The sequence below is a fragment of the Saccopteryx bilineata genome, chromosome 11 (assembly GCF_036850765.1).
Source record: "Saccopteryx bilineata isolate mSacBil1 chromosome 11, mSacBil1_pri_phased_curated, whole genome shotgun sequence".
In the NCBI taxonomy this organism is placed as follows: Eukaryota; Metazoa; Chordata; class Mammalia; order Chiroptera; family Emballonuridae; genus Saccopteryx; species Saccopteryx bilineata.
In genome coordinates, this window is record NC_089500.1 from 63,440,672 (window position 1) to 63,464,153 (window position 23,482).

The 23,482-nt window shown below is 48.8% G+C and overlaps 1 protein-coding gene across 1 annotated transcript; it reads right to left on the reverse strand.

Moving 5' to 3' along the window:
• Positions 1-543: 543 nt before the first annotated feature.
• On the reverse strand, positions 544-22,534 carry MCM2 (minichromosome maintenance complex component 2). The gene is made up of 16 exons (XM_066246935.1): positions 22,417-22,534; positions 21,128-21,360; positions 18,168-18,343; positions 17,794-18,054; positions 16,858-17,077; positions 16,355-16,562; positions 14,689-14,823; positions 14,184-14,375; positions 6,046-6,139; positions 4,938-5,188; positions 4,704-4,830; positions 4,013-4,125; positions 3,150-3,395; positions 2,174-2,356; positions 1,788-1,943; positions 544-1,326 (listed from the first exon to the last, which is right to left on the reverse strand). The coding sequence occupies exons 1-16, from the start codon at positions 22,420-22,422 to the stop codon at positions 1,216-1,218; spliced, it is 2,712 nt and encodes a 903-aa protein (XP_066103032.1). The 5' UTR covers positions 22,423-22,534; the 3' UTR covers positions 544-1,215.
• Between the last annotated feature and the right edge of the window lie 948 nt (positions 22,535-23,482).

Genomic DNA, 23,482 nt, shown 5'->3' on the forward strand with positions numbered 1-23,482 from the left:
ACCTCAGTGTTCCAGGTCGACGCTTTATCCCACTGCGCCACCACAGGTCAGGCCAGGCATGAAGTTTTATTCATCATAAAATTCACACAACTCCTCATCACTGTCAAAACTCCCATCCATGAGCTTGTCCTCATCTGTGTCTGATGACAAATCACTGTCTTCAACAATGAACGCAAAAACAGTGCAAAAAAGCAGGACATCCAAATAAAAAATCTACAACCATACTGTATAAGATGCACCATCTTTAGACCCCAAATTTTTTGAAAAAAGGTGTGTCTTATGCATGGGAAGTACGGTACCTCCAGGCCTTCCTGGTGTACAAGTCTGTTCTGTGGTTCCCACAGACTCCACAGAGGGATCATACAGACAGCAGTTGCCAACTAGGAAGAGTCACAGTTCTGGCTTTTTTCACACCCACACACAGAACAGCTCCTGTCGCCTCCCCTCCCTCCTGCAGAACATCTCAGGCAGAGGCGGGAAGAGCCTTCAAGGGAGATCCAGGACAGCCTGCCTTACGGTATTAAGAGACAAGTGAGACCAACAGACACCAGTATTTAGATTTTAATTTAAACAACAGAAACTGAATGTATCAACAATGAGACAATGGGGAAATTAGGTAAGAGAAGGACTAACAAGGGTAAGCGGTAGTCCTTATTACCATATCAAGTCCTCTGAGCCTTCCTCCCTCTGGAAACCAAGCTGTGACATGACAGAGTAGAAGGGCTGTGCTCTTTTCTGCTCACGTGATTTCTCCACTCACAGAACCCTAAATACATGCCTGCAGGACAGAGTTCAGAAAAACACTACCGATACCGTGAACTTACTATCAGTCAAAATGGCTGAAGCAGCCAAGACACAGAACTCCAGTACTCTTATGCCAAGTCACCTAAAAGACTATGTATATACCTTGAACACACCAGACCTCATCCAGGATGAAGTGGAGGCCCACCTCCTGTAAATGGGTTACCGGGCAGTTGAAAAAAAAATATTGGCAAAGCATGCCCACCCAAGATGGTGAGAGAAGCAGAGAAGGAGCCTGAGAAATGAATAGCAACCAGCCAGCCGAGCCCCATCCCCAGCCCAGCAGACGTGGGGAGGGGGGCACAGAGGGTTCGGCTGCCAGCCTTGGCCCCACCACACTCTGTTCCTGAAGCACGAAGTGAAGCAAGCACTGGAATAACTTTCAAGCCAGAAGGAGGAAGCTGCTGTGGAGGCTCAGAACTGCTGGAGGATCATTTTCTGCTTCAGGTCACGGCTGAACTTGTTCATCCGAAAGAGCTCACTATCATAAAAGGCAGAGAGGTTGTGGATGTTGATCTGACGGGCCTAAAAGAAGGAAAAGGTCAAGTAAGCCGTGGGAATGGACTTCAGAATGGCCAAGTCCACATAGCCTTGGGTTCAGTTCACTCCCTAAGCTCATTCACTACAGGCTGGGCAGGGCTCCCATCTCCATTATAGGGAAGTCCACCAGGGCAGATGCTGGATGCGTGAAGATCTGGAGCTGGACACAGGCTTGCCATTGCAGCTCTGTCAACTGTCTGTGAACTCAGGCGAGCTACGCAGTTGCCCTGTGATATCGCCCCTGTAGGATGGGATGACAGTAACAGGACTTCTCTCTTCTCACTGCTGTCAAGATTTTAAGTGCATGTAACAGTGCCCAGCACATCATAAACACTCAATAAATGGCTCTCATCCAAGGCCTGCCTACTCACTGACAGAGCAAGGACTTTTCGACACCAAAAATGACTAGCAAGTCCCAGGCGGTCAACCCTGCACTCTGCTCATACCTTGTCTACCAAGTCCTTCTCCGGCACTTCAATAGTGTCCTGCTGGGCCCCAAAGCGATTGCGTTGGTAAGTCACCTGCTCTGCCACTAACTGCTTCAGTATGAAGAGCAACAGCTCATTGTTATCTCTCCGGAATGAAAGGTAGCGGGCAAAGGTCTGCAAGAGAGAAGAGCAAACATCACCATCCCTCCCTGACAAGACACTCAAAAGACACTACAGGACGTGGTCATTGCACTCCTGCCATGCTCCCACCACCAGCAAGAGCAGCCAGGTCAGGGAGCTCTGCGGCACGCAGCATCCGGGCCAGCGTCTCAAGAGGTCATGTGTAGCCTCCTATGCCAAGCTCACTCTTAGCTCCAGAAACCCCCGCCTGAGCTGACACCCACCTTCCGCATGCTGCGCATGACACTGAACTTCTGGGTGTCGATGAAGCTCTCCAGCATCACACGGATAGCCATGTTGACATCGTCCTCTATCACATAGTCTCGCAGGTGGATGCGCGCATGGGCCTCTGCCATGCGGATCATGGACTCAATGTGCCGCACCGTGATGGGGATGCTGCCTGTCGCCTGCAGAGGAAGACGGCATCAGGCCTTAGGCAGGAGAGAGGCAGGGAGAATGAGAGCGGCAATGCCAGTGCCCTGAACCCGGAGGGCACGTCTAAGCACCCTATGGCTGAAGAGCTCAGCAGAGCCACCAGTTAGGCTCACACTTTCTATTCTTTCCTGAAGTGCCCTGTCGGTGCGTACCCTACGCCCTGTCACTGTCACACCTACACACTCTGCTGTCACCAGTTTAAACACACCCCAGAGTCTGTCACCCTTGTGGCCAACTGTTCTTGTTACTGTCCTATACTAAGTACTGCAAAGTCCAATGCAGTACAAATGAGAAAATAAGCTGTTTCTACGAAAACTAATGCTCTGAGAAGGCTTGATGAAGTTAAATGGTTAAAAACAAAACAAAAAAGGGAAAAAGTTGCTGCTCGACTAGGTGGATGAGAAGGACCAATTAATAAGAATTCTGCATTCTAACTACTTGCAAGCTGCCTATAAATCCTCACCCCCCACTATGAAAGAATAGAAACTAGTTCAGAGCACCTGTTCATTTGGGTGAGATTAATGTAAAGTTAACATGGAACTTAATCAGTGGCCATCAAAAGATCTTGGCCCTATATGCAGAGATAAATGCATGCATATTTAAGTGCCATCTAAAACAAAATACTTCAGGTATCAGATATGTAAGTTCCTTTTATAAGGTGTTCCTCCTTTGGCACTTGTTGAATTAACTGACAGCAGGATGAGAAAGCTGCTGCCTACTTCCGGCCCCACCACCACCACCCCGCCCGGCCCTCCGGCTCCGCACCATGGACTCTTTCCTCAGGTCACTATACATCTTGGCCACCTTGTCCTGGTCCATCTGATTGAGCTTTGGGTGCACCTTCTCCTTGGCATAGATGATGTACTTCTTCAGGACCTCCTGCGGCAAGGGCTCCACACCGTACGTGTTGGGCACGGTGGGCTCCTGGGTGCTGCCCAGCCTCTCCTCCTCCTTGTTGCCGGGGTGGTGTCTGATGTGGCTGCCGACCACGAAACGGGCCAGCATTTCATCCTAAGACAAGACGGAATCAGGCAGGTTGCAGGTGGAGTCCCATGGCCTGGCCGGGAGGGAGTCAGCTAGCTAGACGCAGGCAAGCTGATGTGCTTCAGAAGGGTGTTCTCTCGACACTCACATCCCAAGCCTACCTCGGGCCAGGTAGCTCCCGGCATCTAGCCTCATGGAGCTCACCTCCCAGTGAGGCTGAGAAGACACACAGTTTTAGAGTTAAAATTAACTCTAGAAAGTTACATGTGCTAAGCAGAGAAACAGGATGATGGACGAGGTCCCAAGGAGACTCCTCTAGCAAAGGCTGTGATAGTTCCTCTGTTATCTGATAATCCCACAGAGCAGCATTCCAGGAAGGAAAAGGAACAAGTTCAAAGCTCTGGCATCTTTAAGGCAGGAAGGCAGGAAGGCAGGAAGGCGGGAAGGCGGGAAGGCGGGCAGGAAGGCAGGCAGGAAGGCAGGAAGGCAGGCAGGAAGGCAGGCAGGAAGGCAGGCAGGAAGGAAGGCAGGCAGGAAGGAAGGCAGGCAGGAAGGAAGGAAGGCAGGAAGGCACACACTAGGCCCCAGTAGTCAGACCAGAGGTCCCCAGAATGTATGCACGGAACCCAACGCGGGTCTGGTACCTGGACTGGGTCCACTGTGTCCCTCACCACGCACAGGATGTCGAAGCGGGAAATGATGGGCTCCGTGAGGTCCACGTTTTCTGAGAAGGTCAGTGAGGGGTCGTAGCGGCCCCCTGCAACACAAAGACACCTCTCTATTAGGGCTCAGGTCCTCCCCCGTCTTTCTTCTTGACCCACAGAAAGTTTTCTCTAACACCAAGCTGCTTCAGGCCAGAGGGGCCAGGAACTTTGGCAAAGGAATTGGAAGGGGATGGAGACTCAGTGCCAGCTGAGGCATTCCAGACAAGAGACAGAAAAGGGCCTTCCCCAAGTAATGGCCTGAAGTAGCGTCGAGAGAAAGCACCCCTGCCTCCTAGCAGGGACAACCCACCAGACAGGCAAGGATCAAAGCACCTGCTGGCTAGGATCAACAACCAACGCCACCCCCATTGAGACAACGAACTAGAGTCTTATCTCAGGTCTTTTGAGAAGAACGGCCCTGCGTGGTTCTGAGAACACAGCTCAACAGAAACCAGGGGTCCCTTCCGCTTTCACGGGACACATTGCAAGAATCACCACCTGCTGCTTCACTCCTAACTCAAATCTGTGACTGGACGAGGGGCGCTATGGGTCCGACTCCCAAAGGCAGGTCTCTCGGGGTCTTGTCCCCTTTGGCAGGCCCCAAGCCCTGCCAGCTGTCGGCCTGCTGTACCTATGGGGTTGGCAGCAGCAATAACAGTGCAGCGAGCCTGCAGGGAGGTGACGATGCCGGCCTTTGAGATGGAGATGCTCTGCTGTTCCATGGCTTCATGGATGCTGGTTCTGTCCTGGTCATTCATCTGTAAGAGTCAAGTGCATGATTCTCCCCCAAATGCCGCAGTTGTCCCCCACTGAAGGCTAAGTCAACACACCCTGAATCCCATCAACTACAAGGTACAGGACCCACCTTGTCAAATTCATCGATGAGACATACTCCTCGGTCAGCCAGAACTAGGGCTCCAGCTTCTAAGGTCCACTCCCGGCTGACGGGGTGCCGCTGGACATATGCCGTGAGGCCCACAGCTGAAGCCCCCTGGCCGGTGGTAAAGATGGCACGGCTAGACACTTTCTCAATATACTTGAGGAACTGAGACTTGGCTGTACCAGGATCTCCACACAGGAGCACATTGATGTCACCTCGCACCTTGTGCTTACCGCCTGGAGGAAATTAAGGATGGGATCATAGTGGGTGGGGACGAAAGGGAGGTGTGGGGTATATGCTTACGTCCAGTTTCTTAGTCTGTTATGAATGGCAAAGGAATAGTCTCTACAGAAAGGGATTTAATACCCTAGGACAAGCAATCCCACTTCTGAGCAATGAACCAAAAAAAAATGGGTGCATAAGATATGTATAAATATGTTCTTCATGAATCTAAAAAGCTGGAAGCAATTTAAGTGTTCTCCAACTAGAAGGGTAACTCAATACACCATGCCATATGGACCATGATACAGTAACTTGAAAGCACAAACTTGCTCTGTATGCACTAATACCAAAGTATACCCAAAATGTGTTACTTGAGAAAAATAAGCTGGATATTTTATGCGTAGCCACTTACACACAATCAGTAACTAGAAACACGTATGCTTTGTAAAATTCTGTGTTTTCCAAGAATGCGTGTAAGTCTATGAACAGCCACACAAAGTCGAACACCACACTGACCAGAGGTGGCCCACTGGAAGGGTACTAGGACTTTGGCTTTTTTATGACTTTTAACAATTTAAAAAGAGAACATAATACAAACTTGTGTATTATTTTTAAGTTAAAACAAGTTTTTAAAAGGTAAAATTATCTTTAAAAAGTAAAGCAAAGGTGAATTTGCTCATCAGAAAGGAAGGCAGTGGTAGAGCTCGGGACACCATGATGCCTAAGACACCATGCCCATGGGCTCTGTTCTCCCCAGCATGACCGAGCCACACACTGTCTCGTCACAGCTTAACGTGCTTTAAATCCAGAACCCTGCCTTGTCTGACACGTAAACCTGGTTCCTACTACATTCCCTGTGGAGGCTGCTTACCTGGGTTTTTGGGCTCCCCTCCAAACAGAGCGAGCGCCAGGCCTCTCTTGATGTCTTCATGCCCGTAGATGGACGGGGCAATACTGGCAAAGATCTGAGGAAGGGAGGGAGAGAGCCATGGGAACAGGACCTCTGCCCTCAAGTCTGGGCAGATAACTTATCTGTTCCAGTCTCAGGGATGGGGCAATCTCTGCCCCACAGCACCCACTTCCAGAGCTGCTTCAATTCCACTAGGCCTAGGCATTAGGCCCTGCCCTCTGACTCTGGGCCTTGTTATTAGTTGACTTTCTGTGACTCAAAGAACTTTAAAGCTTAAAAGAACTGGTCAGGTACCTTTTATGTTGTCCTAGTTCAGGAAAGACTACTCAAGGCTGCAGACCAAGAGCAGAAAGGAGACAGAAATGGTTCTGACAGCAGGAAGACCCCCCACATGGGCTCTGTGGCTTACCTAAGCCTGTTTTCAAAAATGGAAATCAGATAACACTACCCAACTCACAGGTGTTTGTGAGCTCTCTGTGAGGCATTTATACAAGTGTCTAGCTCCTGGCTAAGCTCTGATGAAGAACTATAATACAAAGCCAGGTCTGGCAGGGAAACGACCCGTGTCCTTCAATAAGATGTGGTAGGCCCGGGCTGGGCAGCTCAGGTGGTTAGTGTCGTGCTGATACACCAAGGTTGCAGGTTCGATCCCTGGTCAGGGGACATACAAGAATCAAGCAATGAATGCATTAAATAAGTGAGGTTTTACTCTCTCTCCAAAGTCAATAAATTAAAAAGGGGGGGGGGTGCGTAGATGTGGTATACGCACAATGAAATACGACTCAGCCATAAAATGAAATACTGCCATTTGTGACCATATGGAAGGACATGGAGAATATCATGCTAAGCAAAGTAAGTCACACAGGAAAGTGAAGAACCACAGGATTTCACTCATATGTGGGATATAAAACAGAACGCAACAAACAAATCAAAACTCCAGAGTTTGTTTACATTGCTCTCAGATCTAATGGCTGCTTTCTCTAGCTCATCTCCAAGATGGGGAAATCCTTAGCCAATTTCATGTGTCTTGAACCTGGGTCTTCTGCATCCCAATCTGATGCTCTATCCACCGCGCCACTGCCTGGTCAGGCTAAAGAAGATTTTAAAGGAAATAAAGGGCAAGATCAACAGCAATACTATAATAGTAGGGGACTTTAATACCCTACTAATATCAAGGGATTGATTCTCCAGACAAAAAATTAACAAAGAAACAGCAGCCTTAAATGACACACCAAATAAAATGGATTTAATAGATATCCTCAGAACCTTTCATCCCAAAGCAGCAGAACATTCATTCTTTTCAAGTGTGTTAGGACACAAAACGATTCTCAATAAATTTAAGAAGATTGAAATCATATCAAACATCTTCTCTGACCACAATGGCATGAAACTAGAAATCAAAAAATAGAAACACTGGCCCTGGCTGGTTGGCTCAGTGGTAGAGCGTCGGCCTGGCATGCAGGAGTCCCGGGTTTGATTCCTGGCCAGGGCACACAGGAGAAGCGCCCATCTGCTTCTCCACCCCTCCCCCTCTCCTTCCTCTCTCTCTCTTCCTCTCCTGTAGCCGAGGCTCCACTGGAGCAAAGTTGGACCGGGCGCTGAGGATGGCTCTGTGGCCTCTGCCTCAGGTGCTAGAATGGCTCTGGTCGCAACACAGCGAAGTCCCAGATGGGCAGAGCATCGCCCCCTGGTGGGCATGCCGGGTGGATCCGGTCGAGCGCATGCGGGAGTCTGTCTGACTGCCTCCCTGTTTCCAACTTCAGAAAAATACAAAAAAAAAACCCCAAAAAACAAAAAACCTCCCAACAAACAAAAGTCCCGGACCAGATGGCTTCACAGGTGAATTTTACCAAATATTCAAAGAAGAACTAACTTCTATCCTTCTCAAACTATTTTAAAAAATTCAAGAGGAGGGAAGACTTCCAAACTCCTTTTATGGGTAAGCATAATCCTCATTCCAAAACCAGGTAAAGACAATACAAAGAAAAAAAACTATAGGCCAATATCCCTGATGAACCTAGATGCTAAAATTCTCAAAAAATATTAGCAAACCAAATCCAGCAATACATGAAAAAAATCATACATCATGATCAAGTGGGTTTTATTCTGGGAAGGCAAGGCTGGTACAATATTTGCAAATCAATCAATGTGATTCATCACATAAACAAAAGGAAGGAGGAAAATCACATGATACTATCAATAGATGCAGAAAAAGCATTTGATAAAACCCAGCACCCGTTTATGATTAAAACTCTCAGCAAAGTGGGAATACAGGGAACATACCTCAACATGATAAAGGCTATCTATGATAAACCCACAGCCAACATCATATTCAATGGGCAAAAATTAAGAGCAATCCCCTTAAGATCAGGAACAAGGCAGGGGTGCCCCCTTTCACCACTCTTATTCAACATAGTTCTGGAAGTCCTAGCCACAGCAATCAGACAAGAAGAAATAAAAAGCATCCAAATTGGAAAAGAAGTAAAAGTATCATTATTTGCTGATGATATGATACTGTACAAAGAAAACCGTAAAGTCTCAATCAAAAAACTACTAGACCTAATAAATTTGGCAAGGTGGCAGGACATCAAATTAATATTCAGAATCAGTGGCATTTTTATATACTGACAACTACCTAAAAACAAAATTAAGGAAACAATCCCCTTCACTATTGAAACAACAACAAAAAAATTAAATACCTAGCAATAAATTTCACCAAGGAGGTAAAACACTTGTACTCCGAGCGTACTTAGAGAAATATAAAACATTGATAAAAGAAATCAAGGAGGATACAAACAAGTGGAAGCATATACCGTGTTAATGGAGAGGAAGAACAAAAATAATTAAATTGTCTATACTACCCAAAGCAATCTACAAATTCAATGCAATTTCTATTAAAATACCAATGGCATTCTTCAAAGTTATAGAACAAATATTCCAAAAATTTATACGGAACCAAAGAAGACCACGACTAACCTCAGCAATCTGGAAAAAGAAGAATAAAGGGGGAGGTGTCACACTTCCTGATACCAAGTTATACTACAAGGCCATTGTACCCAAAACAGCCTGGTACTGGCATAAGAACAGGCATACAGATCAATGGAACAGAACAGAAAACCCAGAAATAAACCCATGCCTTTATAGTCAATTGATATTTGACAAAGGAGGTATGAGCATACAATGGAGTAGTCTCTTTAACAAAATGGTGTTGGGAAAATTGGACAGGCACATATAAAACTAGACCAACAACTTACACCATACAATAAAATAAACTCAAAATGGATAAAAGACTTAAATGTAAGTCGTGAAACCATAAACATCTTGGAAGAAAACAGGAAGTAAATTCTCCGACATCTCTCATAGCAATATCTTTGCTGATTTATCTCCACGGGCAAATGAAATAAAGGACAGGATGAGCAAATGGGACCATATCAAGCTAAAAAGCTTTTGCAAAGGAAAAGACAGTATTAACAAAATAAAAAGACAATCCACACAATGGGAGAACATACTAGCCAATGTCTGATAAGGGGTTAATAACAAAAATTTATAAAGAACTTCTAAAACTCAACACCAGGAAGGTAAACAATCCAAGCAAGGGAACCGAATAGATACTTCTCCAAAGAGGACACACAGATGGCCCATAGGCATATGAAAAAATGTACAACATCACTAATCATTAGAGAGATGCAAATTAAAACCATAATGAGATACCACCTCACACCTGTCAGAATGGCACTCATTAACAAAACAACACATAGGAAGTGCTGACAAGGGTGTGGAGAAAAGGGAATCCTCCTGCATTTGCTGGTGGGAATGCAGACTTGTGCAGCCACTGTGGAGCAGTATATGGGATTTCCTTAAAAAATTAAAAATGGCCCTGGCCAGATGGCTCGGTTGGTTGGAGCCTCATCCTCAAGCTCAGAGGTTGCTGGTTGGATCCCTGGTGAGGACACATGCGGGAACAGATTGATGTTCCTGTCTCTGTCTGTCTCTCCCTTCCTCTCTTGCTAAAAATCAATAAGTAAATTTTAAAAAATTAAAAATGGAATTACCTTTTGACCCAGCTATCCCACTTTTAGGAATGTATCCTAAGAACACCAAATCACTGATTCAAAAGAAGATATGCACCCCCATGTTTATGGCAGCATTGTTTACAATAGCCAAGATCTGGAAACAGCCCTAAGTGTCCGCCAGTGGATAAGTGGATTTAAAAGCTGTGGTACATACACCCAATGGAATACTATACAGCCATGAAAAAGAAGGAAATCTTTCCTTTTGCGACAGCATGGATGGACCTGGAGACTATCATGCTAAGTGAAATAAGCTGGGCAGAGAAAGAGAAATATCATATGAGCTCACTTATATGTGGAATCTAATGGACAAAGTGAACTGAGGAACAGAATAGAGGCAGAGGCGGAATCACAGAGACCAAAGGAACAGTGTTCAGAGGGAAGGGGGATGAGGTGAAGGGATCAGAGAAGGTAAAGAGATTCGTGAAATTATATATATATATAATTATATAATATATAATTTATATAATAGAGATATAGATAGCAGGACAGCAAATCCTAGAAGGGGGAGGGTGTTTAGGGGCAGGGGGCAAGGGGGATATAAGGGACAACATGACATGGGGGTGGGTGGGGAGGGAGTTAGTTATATTTGGTGGGACACTTGAATCCATGTGAACAAAATAAATTAAAATTAATAAAAAATTAAAAACAAACAAAAAAAGAGAGCACAGATTTCTAAAATAAGAACATTCTAGGGAGACTACCAAATGGAGCCATTCTGATTTTGACGGAAAGTCCAGAACCCATAAACCACAGCCCAAAGAGAGGATCTGAGAGAAATGAGTGGGGCGGGAGGAGCCAGGGCAGAGGCAGGGGCTACAGGGGGAGTCGGAGCAAAGGGAAGTAAGAAAGCAGCCACGGCAAAGTCCCAGAAAAGCAGAATATGAGAAATGACAGCAGAAGCCATGGCAGAGATACAGACAGAGGAGGAAAAATGCAGAAGCGCAGGAGATAAGCATACTAGAGACAGTGAAGCAGAATGAGACAGAATAGAGGCTGCACGTGACAATGAGCTGGGAATAAAAATATATCCACTTTCTTACTGAATACCTTTAGCAATGGCTAATATGTACTGTTGTCTTTCTAATTAAAAAAAAGCTCTTTTAATTTTCCATCTCTAAACTGTCATATCAAGTACAGAATTACATGAATCTCATAAAAATGAACTTTGCAAATATTTGCAAGTAATGTATTTTGGAGCTGTAAAAATATTTTCTGTTGGTGTTTCTTGTGCCCTTTATACCAGATAAAACCCCCATATAACTGATATTTTCTTTGTTCTGAATCATCATTAAATGAATGACGGTAGGAAAAAGCAGTGACACCGACAACAGCATGGCGGTTACCAGGGGGAAGGGGGACGGGAGATCAGAGAGGGCAAAGCGGGTCAAAGATATGGAGACAGAAGAGACTAAACTGGGAGCGATGAGCACACAATGTAATACACAGACACTGTATTTCAGTGCCGTTCAGTCTAATAAATACAGAGGGTCTGGGAGACGTACCCACCAGGAATTCAGGTCATTTCAACTGGGGAGTCACTGAAACATTCTCCATTTCTCTGTGCATGTGTGTGCTTGTGTGTATGTATGTGTGTGTGTGTGTGTGTGTGAGAGAGAGAGAGAGAGAGAGAGAGGGAAAGAGATGAGAGAGAGGGAGAGAGGGAGGAAAGGAGAGAGAGGGAGGGAGAGAAGGAAACAGGGTGAGGGAGGAAAGGAGGGAGAGGGAGAGAATGCAACCTGCTGCTATCAAAGATGAAATGAGAGACACCTCTTGCTGATGGGAGCCAGCTCCACCTCCACCTGGGCCATGGCTGTGCCTTCACTGTTCCCAACCTTTCCTCTCTGAGGCACTGCATCCGCACAGGTCAGACTGAACAGCTGGGTCTGGGGTGGGGCAGGGGGCTCTGACATGAAATCAGCACTGGAAATGCTGAGGGAGAACCACCCCACAGCACTGCATCCAGCTCTTTGCCTCCGTCTCCAGCCAAGTGGAAGTTATTCCCCGTGTCTGCCTTGGAAGTGTGAAGATGGGGAAACCCAACTCTGGGAACTGGGGCTGGGGGTGGCAGTCGGCAGTCTATTCCGTGTATTGCCACTTTTCCCCACAGCTAGGGACAATGAGACCAGCAGGTCCTTCTGGAAACAGGATCTTCTGGTACCAGAAATGCCTCCTGCCACTATTTTATATGTTAGGAGTGGAGGTCATGTTTGCAGAACGTTAAACCTTTTCTGGTTCTTTCTTTGGTCCTGAAATTTACTCCAGAACCTACTCTAAGCAGAGGCTGTTAGCACTGTTAGCACTAGTGGCTCACAGTGGTCCAGGCCTAGTGCATGCAGAGGCTAACATGTCTGATGCTCTTTTCTACTAGACGGAAAGAATACGGCTGTGGAGAAATAGCTGACTCCAGGTCTGGAGCAGGAAATATACAAGAGGAGCCTCCAATAACCACTGTGCCAAAGCCTCAGTTACATTAAAGCCTACAGCTTTCATGATGACACTCAGTGGGTCCCCTCACGAAGCAAACCCTGCGTCATTTCTAACCAATTCATTACTTTGAAAACTGATTAAGGGAAATAATTAAACATCTTGCTTTACCTGTACAAGTTCCACTAGGGTTAGTCAATCTACTTAATAAAGAGCAACTTCTCTATGTAGAAGTATTCCATTAAATAAATGAAGGAAGGATTTGGAATTAGAGACTTATTTTGCCCAAATTCAAATCCTGATCAAACATGAGCCCCATGTAGGCAAGGAGCACGTCTGACTTCCCACCAAGATCCAAGAACACAGCCCTAGAAGGATTCCAGGACTGAGCACGTTGGCAGAATTGGAGTTCCTGTCCTTCCAAGCTGGTGCAACATCTGGGACTCCTATGGGTGCCCCAAACCCTGGCGGACTAAGAAAGGTGGCCTAGGCAGGGTGAGCCCATCAGACCTGCTCTGGCCTCTGACCGCTTACAGATGACAAAGGGAAGGATCCCATTTGCTAAGTAGCCACAAGAACCAGAACTGATTCACCTCAACTGAAGACCTGGCTCTTTAGGAAAAGAGCAGAGGCCAAAGAGGCAGCCAAACTTTTCTGCATTAACAACTGAACAGGAAGTGGAATGCCAAAGCAGAGAGAGCAAAGAAGGGAAAAATTTAAGAGAACTGTGCGTTTGAGAACACTTACGACCTGGCAGCGGGTGATGCCTGAGCAGGTAAAATGGCAGAGGACTTATATGAACAAACATTTAACACCCTACTTGTTATCTGTACGTCTGCAATGTCATTCCTTCTTCCTAGCCTTCAGTAAAACATCTCCATAAAAACCACAACCTCACTGCGGCAGCACTCTTCCTGGAGAGGGCTGGGCAGGAGTCTGACTTCAGGGGACACTGCATGAGATGAGCTACTGCTACTGCTCTGCCTCCATTTCAGCTTCAAGCCCGTGCTCCACACGACTTGATGAATCCTTACAACCCTGTCTTAGCTGGGTGGGGCCGCAGGCTCAGGCTAGTCCCTGATGCCACCCTTTACGCCCAACCCCTGGAGTGTGGGGACTCCTATCAAGGCAAGTTTACTGAGCTGCCCCTGGGAATAAAACAAGTTTCTAACACCTGGGAAACAAGACTAAGATTTCAGCTTGACCAAGAGGTGTCACAGGGGATAGAGTATGGGCCTGGGACACTGAGGGCCCAGGCTCAAAACCCCGAGGTTGCCGGATTGAACGCTGGATCATAGATATGACCCCCTGGCTGCTGGCTTGAGGCCAGAGGTCGCCAGCTTGAAGTCCAAGGTCACCAGCTTGAGCAAGGGGTCACTGGCTCAGCTAGAGGACCCCCTCGTCAAGGCACATATGAGAAAGCAATCAATGAACAACTATGAATTGATGCTTCTCACCTCTCTTCCTTCCTGTGTCTCTCTCCCTGCTTACAAACTAACCCAATGACTAAGGTTTTGGGCTGCCTGGAGCCGTAGCCAGGGCTTGGTCAGCGAGCCCCCAGGCTCCCTGCAGAGCGTGACAGCCCCCAGGACTTCCACCTGCCTTCTCTCCAATCTGCTGGTCCTTGGAGAGGCTGGTGATCATCTTCACATCTTCATCAGTCAGTTCCCCCATGGCAACCTTGTTGTCCTTCTTGGCCACATGGTTGGCTAAGATGACGGTGGCAAAGACGGGAAAGCCATTGGCGGTGTTGAGGGAGCCGTCGTAGTTGTTGTGGTAGATGCCAGTCAGCTCCTGGAGAAAAGGGAGATCACATGGTTGGGGGTTAGCCCCAGAGGCAAACGGAAGCTGGGCCTACCTCCACCTGGCTTCACCCAGGCTTCTCCTTCGAGTCCTCTAGGCCAGACACCAAGATGAGAAACTCGACAAAACCAAAGCCCAACCAGTCCCTCACGCAGTGTTCCGGACAGCAGGTCCAGTACAAGGGTCACTCAGGAGCTCATCTCAGCCCACTGCCCAGCCACCATTGACTCCTCCCTAGCATGCAACAAACACACAAATCTCCTTGGCAACCCAGTTCCCTCCCAGCCTGTTCCTGGCCACATACTATCTCATCTCCTGGCTTGCAGCTGTCCACCAGGTCAGCGAGGAGAATGGCGTCCTTGGAGCGGGGCAGCCGGCCGGCCGCCACTTTGCCTGGACTCTCCTGAATGCGGATGCGCTGGTAGTTCTGATAGACGGTCTGTGAGGAACAAACACACGGTCACGGGACCCATCCCCATGAAGCAAACCTTGCCCTCCTCCCAGCACGGAATTATATCATCTGTCCTTGACTGCAGTCCCGGGAGGGCGTAGGCACTGTTGTTATTCCCATCTATTGACTGGGAAACAGAGCCAAAGAGAGCAGGGAGTGAGCTCACTGTGACCAGCACCTCAGTGGAAGGTCCCCACTCCTGACACCTCCCCCCCCCGGGTGGTCAAGCACCTGTTACATGCCATAGAAGTATACGGAGCCAAGCTGCCTAGGTTCAGACCTTGGTTCTATCGTTTACACTGTGTGGTCTTGGGCAAGTGACTGCCTTTGCACCTTGTCTGTAGAATAGGGATGCTAAGACTGCCAAATGCATCCTCCTAGTGAAGACTAAATTAAGTCATACATCAAAGCACTTAAACCGATGCCCAAGTAACAAATTAGCATGGGCTGATTATGAAGTATCATGTGCCAACAATGTGCCGGGTAATTTAATGTCTTACTCCACCTATTGTCTAGAAGAGACCACATAATGCAGCAGTTTAGAAAGAGTACACTCTGGGTCAGAACGACTGACCTCATGCTCTGATTAGAAGCACTCTGCTCAGTGACCCCAGTCAATTTCTTCACTGGCAAACAGGGCACTAGCACCTGCCGTATAGGGTATGAAGACTACATGTTTCACCTGGTACCTAGGAAGTTCTCTAGATATTTCAGCTGTAATTATTAATCCTCTGTTAGTCACTTTCTCAAGTTCCCTAGGAGCCTCAGCTGCTTCTATGCAGGAGACATTTGCGAGGGGAGCTAGACAGGGCAGAAGCCTGGGCTCACGGGTCTCTCTCAGCATGCAAGGGGTACTCGAACTTCTAAACAGGCCAGTGTCTGGCTGTCGGCTATCACAAGCATTGTCTGGCCAGGCGGCTCCACGTAGGCCGCGGCTCAGAAGCACAGAGCAGCAGTTAGAGCAATGCGCAGGGCAGCGGTCACAACGGTCTGCGATCCACTGCAGGTACCGTTACTTCACAGATGAAGCTGTTCAAGAGCAGAGGTGTATTTAATGTGCCCGCAGTCATAGGCCCAGGGGCTTTCAGCAGCATTTTCTGGCTACGGCACAGTACTGTCTAAGGTGGCTTACAACCCAGGGCCCCCAACCAAAGGCCCAGAGAAGCAGGTAGCAGACTGCGAGAGGAAGGCTCAGTGGGACTGCAGGCACCCCATGAGTGACGACTAGAAAACATGTGCCCTGGTGAGGGTGCCACTGGGCAAGAAGCGGGCCCAGTTTAGCCAGATCTTCCCATTTTTTAAGAGGAGCCATAAACTTTGATGTTTTAAACAAAATCATCCAATTTTTAAATATTGGCTTGAACTTTTGAAAACACCACGTGGGCAAAACCGAACAGGTGGCCAGACAGATGTGGTTTACCCTGCGGTGTGGCCAGCACACAATGCCCTCGCTGCCCTCAGCTGCCCATCTGGTTTCCCAGGCGGGCCTGCATTCCAGGAGCCAGCACTGCTTGCTCACCTCCTCCATGTTGACCTCAAAGGGGCCAGTCGACTGGCACTCAGGACAGGAGCCGGGCTTCACCTCCTGGTTCTGGGACTGAGAGAAGGGCCCCAGCACAAAGTTACACTTGTTGCAGTTATACTTGACCATGCTGAGCTGGGGCAGGACGCCTGTGCAGCTGGTTACCACCCCACTGGTACGAATCAGCTGGTTCAGGTGCAGCTGCCTGTGGAGGTGAGAAGGCACGTTAGAGGCCTGAGGCCCCAATGCTTGACCCACGCCTTCTGGAGAGGTAAGGACCGCAAGTAAGTGTTTCAACATGAGCCCTAAAACCTGGGGCCCAGCGCCACCAGATCCACTGCACCCCACCCCTGTGCAAGCCAGAACTCATGGCTGAGGGCTCTCCTTACCTGCAGCTGCCAGCCCAAACCACTGCCCTGGCAAAGCTCTCTAATGCTGCCTGAGCCACAGGGTGCTAGGCCCAGCCCCTTGGGCCCCTGCTCTGTGCTCACTCAGCTCACCTCAGAGAGCGCAGCTCCTCCACCAGAGGAAGGTGGGAGATGCGCACGTGGATGTGGCTGGTGATGCGGTCGTACTTGGGGTACATGGCCAGCACCACCTCCAGAGCAGCCTCGTCGAAGATCTGCAGCAGCTCCGCCGGGGCCTCCGGCAGGAAGTACGCCAGCACGTGCTCCCTGGCCGCCAGGTCCTCGTAGTTCACCACGAGGCTCTCACGGTTCTCTAGAGGTGGAAACAAAACTGAGCCCCAAGCCAAAGGGGGCGACTTCCATCTCCCTGTGGGAGGAGAGCCTGCCCATCCACGCCCTTGGCTTCGAGCTAAAGATTCCAGCTCTTGCTTCTGTGACTTGAGATTAGGTGATACATCCTGAGCCTCAACTTCCCAGTCTGTAAAATGAGGATGTCACCCCAAGTACGAAGTCACTGCAGAACACACAGAGTGGCTAATGTAGCAGGGCTGCAATCTGAAATGGCTGTAAGGGCCCGGAGGGAAACCACGGAATAAACCGCGTCAAACACAGGACCAAGGAAGTGGAGGGGACAGCAGGAAACCAAGAATCGCATGCCTCCTTTTAAAATAATTCCTATCACGGAAATCTGCCGCTACTTTCTGATCCAAGTAGTAATCCAGCTTTTTACATAAAACCTGCCAACTTTTAAACATGTTAAAGTACACTTCTGTGGCACAGATGTGTTCCCTGGACAGTCGCCTGGAGTGTCCTAGTACAGACTCACAACACTTTCTCATTTGTCTAAAAGATGGACATCGTGGGCACCCTATCCTAACTCCGGGCCAGCAAAAGACAAGTTAGTCAATGTTCCCTACACTTCACATCTCTATTTAATGTGCCATTACAGGGTCAAAGTGATAACTTTCTGTAAGAGAGCTCTGCCGAGTGGACCACAGTGAGCAGAGGCTGGGAGGACAGAAGCCGAACCTTTGCACATGTCGCTAATGCGCTCTTTGAAGACATTGTGGCCATGGCCGTCCACATGGGTGCGCAGGAAGTTCTTGAAGCGGTGGTGGATCTCCAGCCGGGGGCCTGCCATGCTCACCCACTCACGCACAGAGTGGCCCTTCAGATCCTCCAGGTTCTCAATGCTCTCGATCATTTCCTCCTCTTCCTCACTATCCTCTGTGGCCCGCTCCACCTGGCGGCGCTTCCGGGTGGGGCGATCCTCCTCCTCCTCATCGCTGTCTGGGGATGAAAGGGGTACCCTGGAGTGAAGTCTTGCCCAGCACTCAATCTCATCTCCCCGAGGCTCTGGAAGCAGGACTAATCCCCTCAGGGTTGCAGACACCCCAACCTACCATACAAGAGTCCACGGCGCATGCGGCCCAGGCCCCGGCTGGCCTCACGATCCCGCTGCCGCATGGCCCGCTCCGCTGCCTCCCTCTGACTGGCAGTTAGCTCCTCTACATCCTCGTCGTCCAAGGCCAATCCCTCAGCCTCGTAGGTGTCCAGCTCCGGGATGGCACGGTAGTCCCTGAGACCCACAAATGGACTGTTAGTATCAAAAACAAAAACAAAAACCCCAAATGCGCCTGACCAGGCGGTGGCGCAGCAGATAGAGCATTAGCCTGGGATGCTGAAGACCCAGGTTTGAAACCCCAAGATTGCTGGCTTGAGCACGGGGTTGCCAGCTTAAGCATGGGGTCACTCGCTCTGCTGGAGCCCCCCGGTCAAGGCACATATGAGAAAGCAGTCAATGAGCAACCAAGATGCCAAAACAAAGAATTGATGTTTCTCATCACTCTTCCTTCCAACCTGTCTGTGTGTCTGTCTCACAAAAACAAACAAATAAACCCCAAATGGCACCCTGGAACCGGGCCTGCTCTAGAAGGCCCAGTAGCCCTTGCTTGGCCAGGCCTGAAAAGTCTCCAGGCCAGAGCCATTACGCAGTCTCCAAAAGGAAGGAACGTCTGATGCACACTACAACACAGACGTACTTGAGGACACTATGCTCAGTGAAATAAGCCAGTCACAAAAAAGACAACGGAAGATTCAGTTTGGTAAGATAAGAAAATTCTGGGGATGGCGGTGATCATTACACAACAATGTAAACATACTTAATGTCACTGAAATGAAGACTTAAAGGGGGAGGGGCTCCCGGAAGTCTTTTAGCACCCAATGAGAAAGAGCAATTGCAGGAACTGTAAAAACTTCACACAGAAAGGCCTTTCAGCAGGCTAACCTCAGCTCCCCCACAGAACAGGAATTCTCCCTCAGACAATGCTGCCTCAAGCCCCTTCAAGTCCTGGAAAGGTCTTCTAATCACATCAAACCAGCCTCCCTGATATGTCTGCCCACTGGCTCAAGCCTCCCAGCTTCTTCAAGATCAAGAACTTTTTTTTAGAGAGAGAGAGAGAAAGAGAGAGAGAGAGGAAGGGAGAGAGATAAGAAGCATCAACTTGTAGTTGTGCTTTAGTTGTTCACTGATTGCTTCTCATATGCGCCTTGACTGGGTGGGGGAGGGGCAGCACTCCAACTGAGCTATGACCCCTTGCTCAGGTTAGTGACCTTGGGATCATGCCAATGACCCCAAGTTCAAGCTGGAAACTCCATGCTCAAGATGGTGAGCCCACACTCAAGCCAGAGGAGCCGGAACTCAAGCTGGTCACCTCAGGGTTCCAAATCTGGGTCCCTAGCATTCCAGGTCAGTGCTCCACTGCCCCACAGCCTGATCAGGCAAGGACTCATTTTCCACATGTCATCTATCCCTGGAGAGCAAGCCCTGCTCTCCTTCCTGCAATTCTGGAAAACAGACATCACTGCTCCATCCAAAAGATGAGGAAACTGAGCATTAGGTGATGATACGACTTTTGCCAATGGTTGTTCAGCAGAGCTGGGTGTTAAAATACAGTCCAATCACAAATTGCAAAGTTTGTCTCCTGATACCATCCTGCTTCCCCAAGATAATCCTTTTGAATTCTCCCTTTTTTGAGATAAGTGGTGATTAGGGGAACTGCTACTATTTGGGTTTTTCTTGTTTTTACTCCATCAAGCTACATCCTCAAAACAAGTAATCCCATACTGTTGATGCCAGACATAAAAGCCAGAGACAGGTGTACTGCTTTAACAATGCGACAGGGCACCTTCCCAGGGCTGTCTCTACATCTCTCATTCCCTCCAGTCTGGCAGGTACTGCACACCCAGTCTGTCAGAAACGACAGCGCTCAAGGGAAAGGCTGAATGGCCCAGTGTCCTTGACAGTGCGGGATGGCTCACAGAGGGCACTTCCTGTGGACTGCGGGACAGCCTATACTGTCTTGTCACACACCAATTCTGGAACCCTGAGTCCCAGGAAAGAAAGCCCCAAAAGGAAACGCTTCGTGAGGCTCCTGGGCATTCACGTAATTCTACTACTGATGAATCTACCAAGTCCCCGCTGTGCATACGACATGAGGCAACAGACCTACCTAACCTTGCTTCTCACTCCACTGTCTTAGCATTAAGCCTTGAAACCTTTTTGTTTTCTTAAGCGAGAGAGAGAGAGAAGAGAGAGAGGGACAGACAGACAGGAAGAGAGAGAGAGAGATGAGAAGCCATCAACTCATACTTGTGGTACCTTTTGTTCATTTATTACTTTCTCATCAGTGCCTTAATGGGGGGGGGGGCGCTCCAGCCAAGTCAGCGACCCCTCTCTTGCTCAAGCCAGCAACCTTGGGCTCAAGTCGGATGAACCTGAGCTCAAGTCAGCAACCTCAGAGTTTCAACCCTTGGTCCTCAGCATTCCAGACAGATGCTCCATCCACTGCACCACTGCCTAGTCAGGCAAACTCGATAACCTTTAATACATGTTTACATGCTTGCTAATAAGTAGGAAAATGTCTGATACAGATTAGATCTGGTACAGAATAGACACAGTAAATGTTTGCTAAATTGAATCTAAATCTTGGTTAGTCAGTACCCCCCCCAACACACACACAGTTTCTTTTAAGTTGTAGAAAAACAGCTGCCTGCTTCCTGTTCTTCCCAGTTGACATCCTCTATATGGTCCAACAGGATGAGACCCTTCGCATCCTCTGGGGCACACATATGGAGTTGGGGCTTACCTTGGCCTTAGGGTGCAGTCTTAGATACAGAAAGTTACACGGACCTACACTGTGGCCCCGTGAACCTGTCTGTCTCCCCCCAGACCCTGAATCAAGATGTTCTCAAAGGCAAGATGCTTGGATTTGTCTGCTTTCCCAGCATCCAAAGCAAGGTCTCCAACAAACAATGGGCTCTCTACAAAACTATTTAAGTGCTGGGCCTTGACCAGAAGTACCTCTCCATGCCATCTCCAATAAGTTCCTCTCCATCCTCTTCCTCCTCTTCCAGGGGTCCCTCCGTGCCTAGTAGTCCCTCAGACTCATCCTCAAAGGGAGGAAGGTCACGGCCAGGGCTGGAGGTCAGGGCATCTGTGCGCCGAGAGCTTCTCCCAGGGCTGGAGGTGACAGGATCATTGTTTTGCCTACGGTGGGCCGAGCTGGAGGCCATACTGAAGGACTCAGATGATTCCTACAAGGGAAGACAGAGAAGGTGAGGCTAACTTGGTTTTCTTTCCTTTTTAAAAACATTTTTTTTCCCATTGATTTGAGAAGGAGGGAGGGAGGGAGGGGGCAGAGAGAGAGTGAGAGAGAAAAGCATCAACTGTCGCCTCACTTAGTTGTGCACTCACTGATTGCTTCGATGTGCCTATGAAGAAGGGTGGGGCTGGGGCAGTGAATCTGCAACCTCTGGTGTGCAGGGTCCATATTTGTGCAGAGCCCTCCCCACCAGTTATACCGTCGTCCACCACCACATCAGACCCCTTCCAGCCTCAAGACTTTGCGCTTGCTGTTCCCTCTACCTGAAATGCTCTCCTCGGAACTGAGCCACTGGCTTGACACACGGGAACAAGCTCAAGTATCACTCCCTCAAACATCTGGTCACTCACAATTCCGTGTTTTCTCTATGACAAGTCACTGAGGATACCTGACTTGCTTATGTAGCTATTTATCTCTATTCCTCCCTGTAAGCAAGCATTCCCACCTCTCTGAGCACCCGTATTTTGCCAGGTACTGCGATACAAAGCAACCAAAACACAAGAGGTCTGGATGCTCTCAGGCTGGTGGAAGGATCAGAGAATAAACAAGACAAAACGACAGAAAGTATCACAATAAAAAGCGCACGATGACGCGGGGCCTTGTCTGTCTTGTGCTATCGCCAGCGCCAAGCAAGCATGCGCGGATTAAATAAAAGATAGCGGTCGCGTGGCTGAGCTCGGCCTCGGAGTTCTCCGCTCCCAGGCGGCATCACCAGGCGGCCTCGAACAGTGCGGGGCCCTCTGGCCTTGCACCCTAGAAGAAATCAGCTCCAAACCAGAGCTCAGGGCCCCCACCCTCATCCGAGCGACCGATCCCGAGCGGGCGGGCGGGAGCAGGTCACGAAGTCAGCGAGGGCAGGAGCAGAAGCGCGCGGCGGCACCAGAGCCGCCCTAGCATCTGCCGCTAGCCCTGCACCGCCGGCGCCTCAGGCGGTTCTGACTTGCGAACTGCGAGGGCCACCCGCGCACCCCCGCACCCGCGCGCTCACCGCCATCTCAGCGCCACACTCTGCTCCACGTCGCCGGCAACAACCAGTTTTCCCGCGAAAAGTGGATCACGGGACCGTACAAGCCGGGAAACGCCGGAAGAGAGCCTGGCGTCATGACGTCGGCGTATACTTGCGTCCAGCCAGCGCGCAGGGGTGGCAGAGGGGTAGCTCCGCCCATGATGCCCGAAGGCTCCGCCCAGGACGCCGGGAGGGGCACTCCACAGGTGAGCGGTGCTCTGCTACGCGCTGGGCACAGTGGGACCAGGGGTTTGGGAGCCCAAGTTATGGTTGCGGGGTGTGGATGGAAAACGGGCCGCATGCTGAACCTGATAAGCTCAGGGAAAGCCTACGTGGTGTCCATACAGACTCTGGGACGTAAACATATAGGATGGTCGGAAATTGGAACTTTTTTTTCTAAAAACGGTTTATGGTGTGTAGTCATATCCTAAGGAGTTGTTCTCTTTCTGAACTAAGGTCAGTGTTTGCTTTGAAGCCTGTCTATTGCCTTTTACATCTGCAATCTGCAATAATGTACCCGATAACGTGCCTTTGAGGTGTGATTTTGTGCCCCCTCAGGGTAGGCGTCCTACCAGCACAGGAACCTACAAACCCTTTCTTTGTTATTATTAGCATGTTGATTAACTTAACCTGTTTTATGTAAGAGAGGTTTTAGTGTATACATTTCACTTTTATCCAATCCCAGTGATTTCCCCACTTTGCTTTCTCGCGTCTCCCTAATTTTCAGCAGGCAATTTCATGTAACCCTTGTAGGTCTTTCCCTTTGATTCTAATGTATAAAGTAAGTGATGTAATTGCCGTTTTCTGGAGCATTTTCTCAATCCGTTGAGACTTTGCTTCCCAGCAATTGTCGACAGTTTGGCTCAAATATGTTCATAAAAAATTCTTACAGGTTTGGAAGATTTTTCTTTGTTGACACAGGTAAAAAGGACTGGCCCCAGCTGCTGGCTGCATGACCAAGCTGTGTTGTAGAAGAAGCAGCTGAAGTCAGAGCCTCGTTTCCCGAGGTCTTACTCTGGGAACCAGTAGTAGTTATGCTCATCTAGCG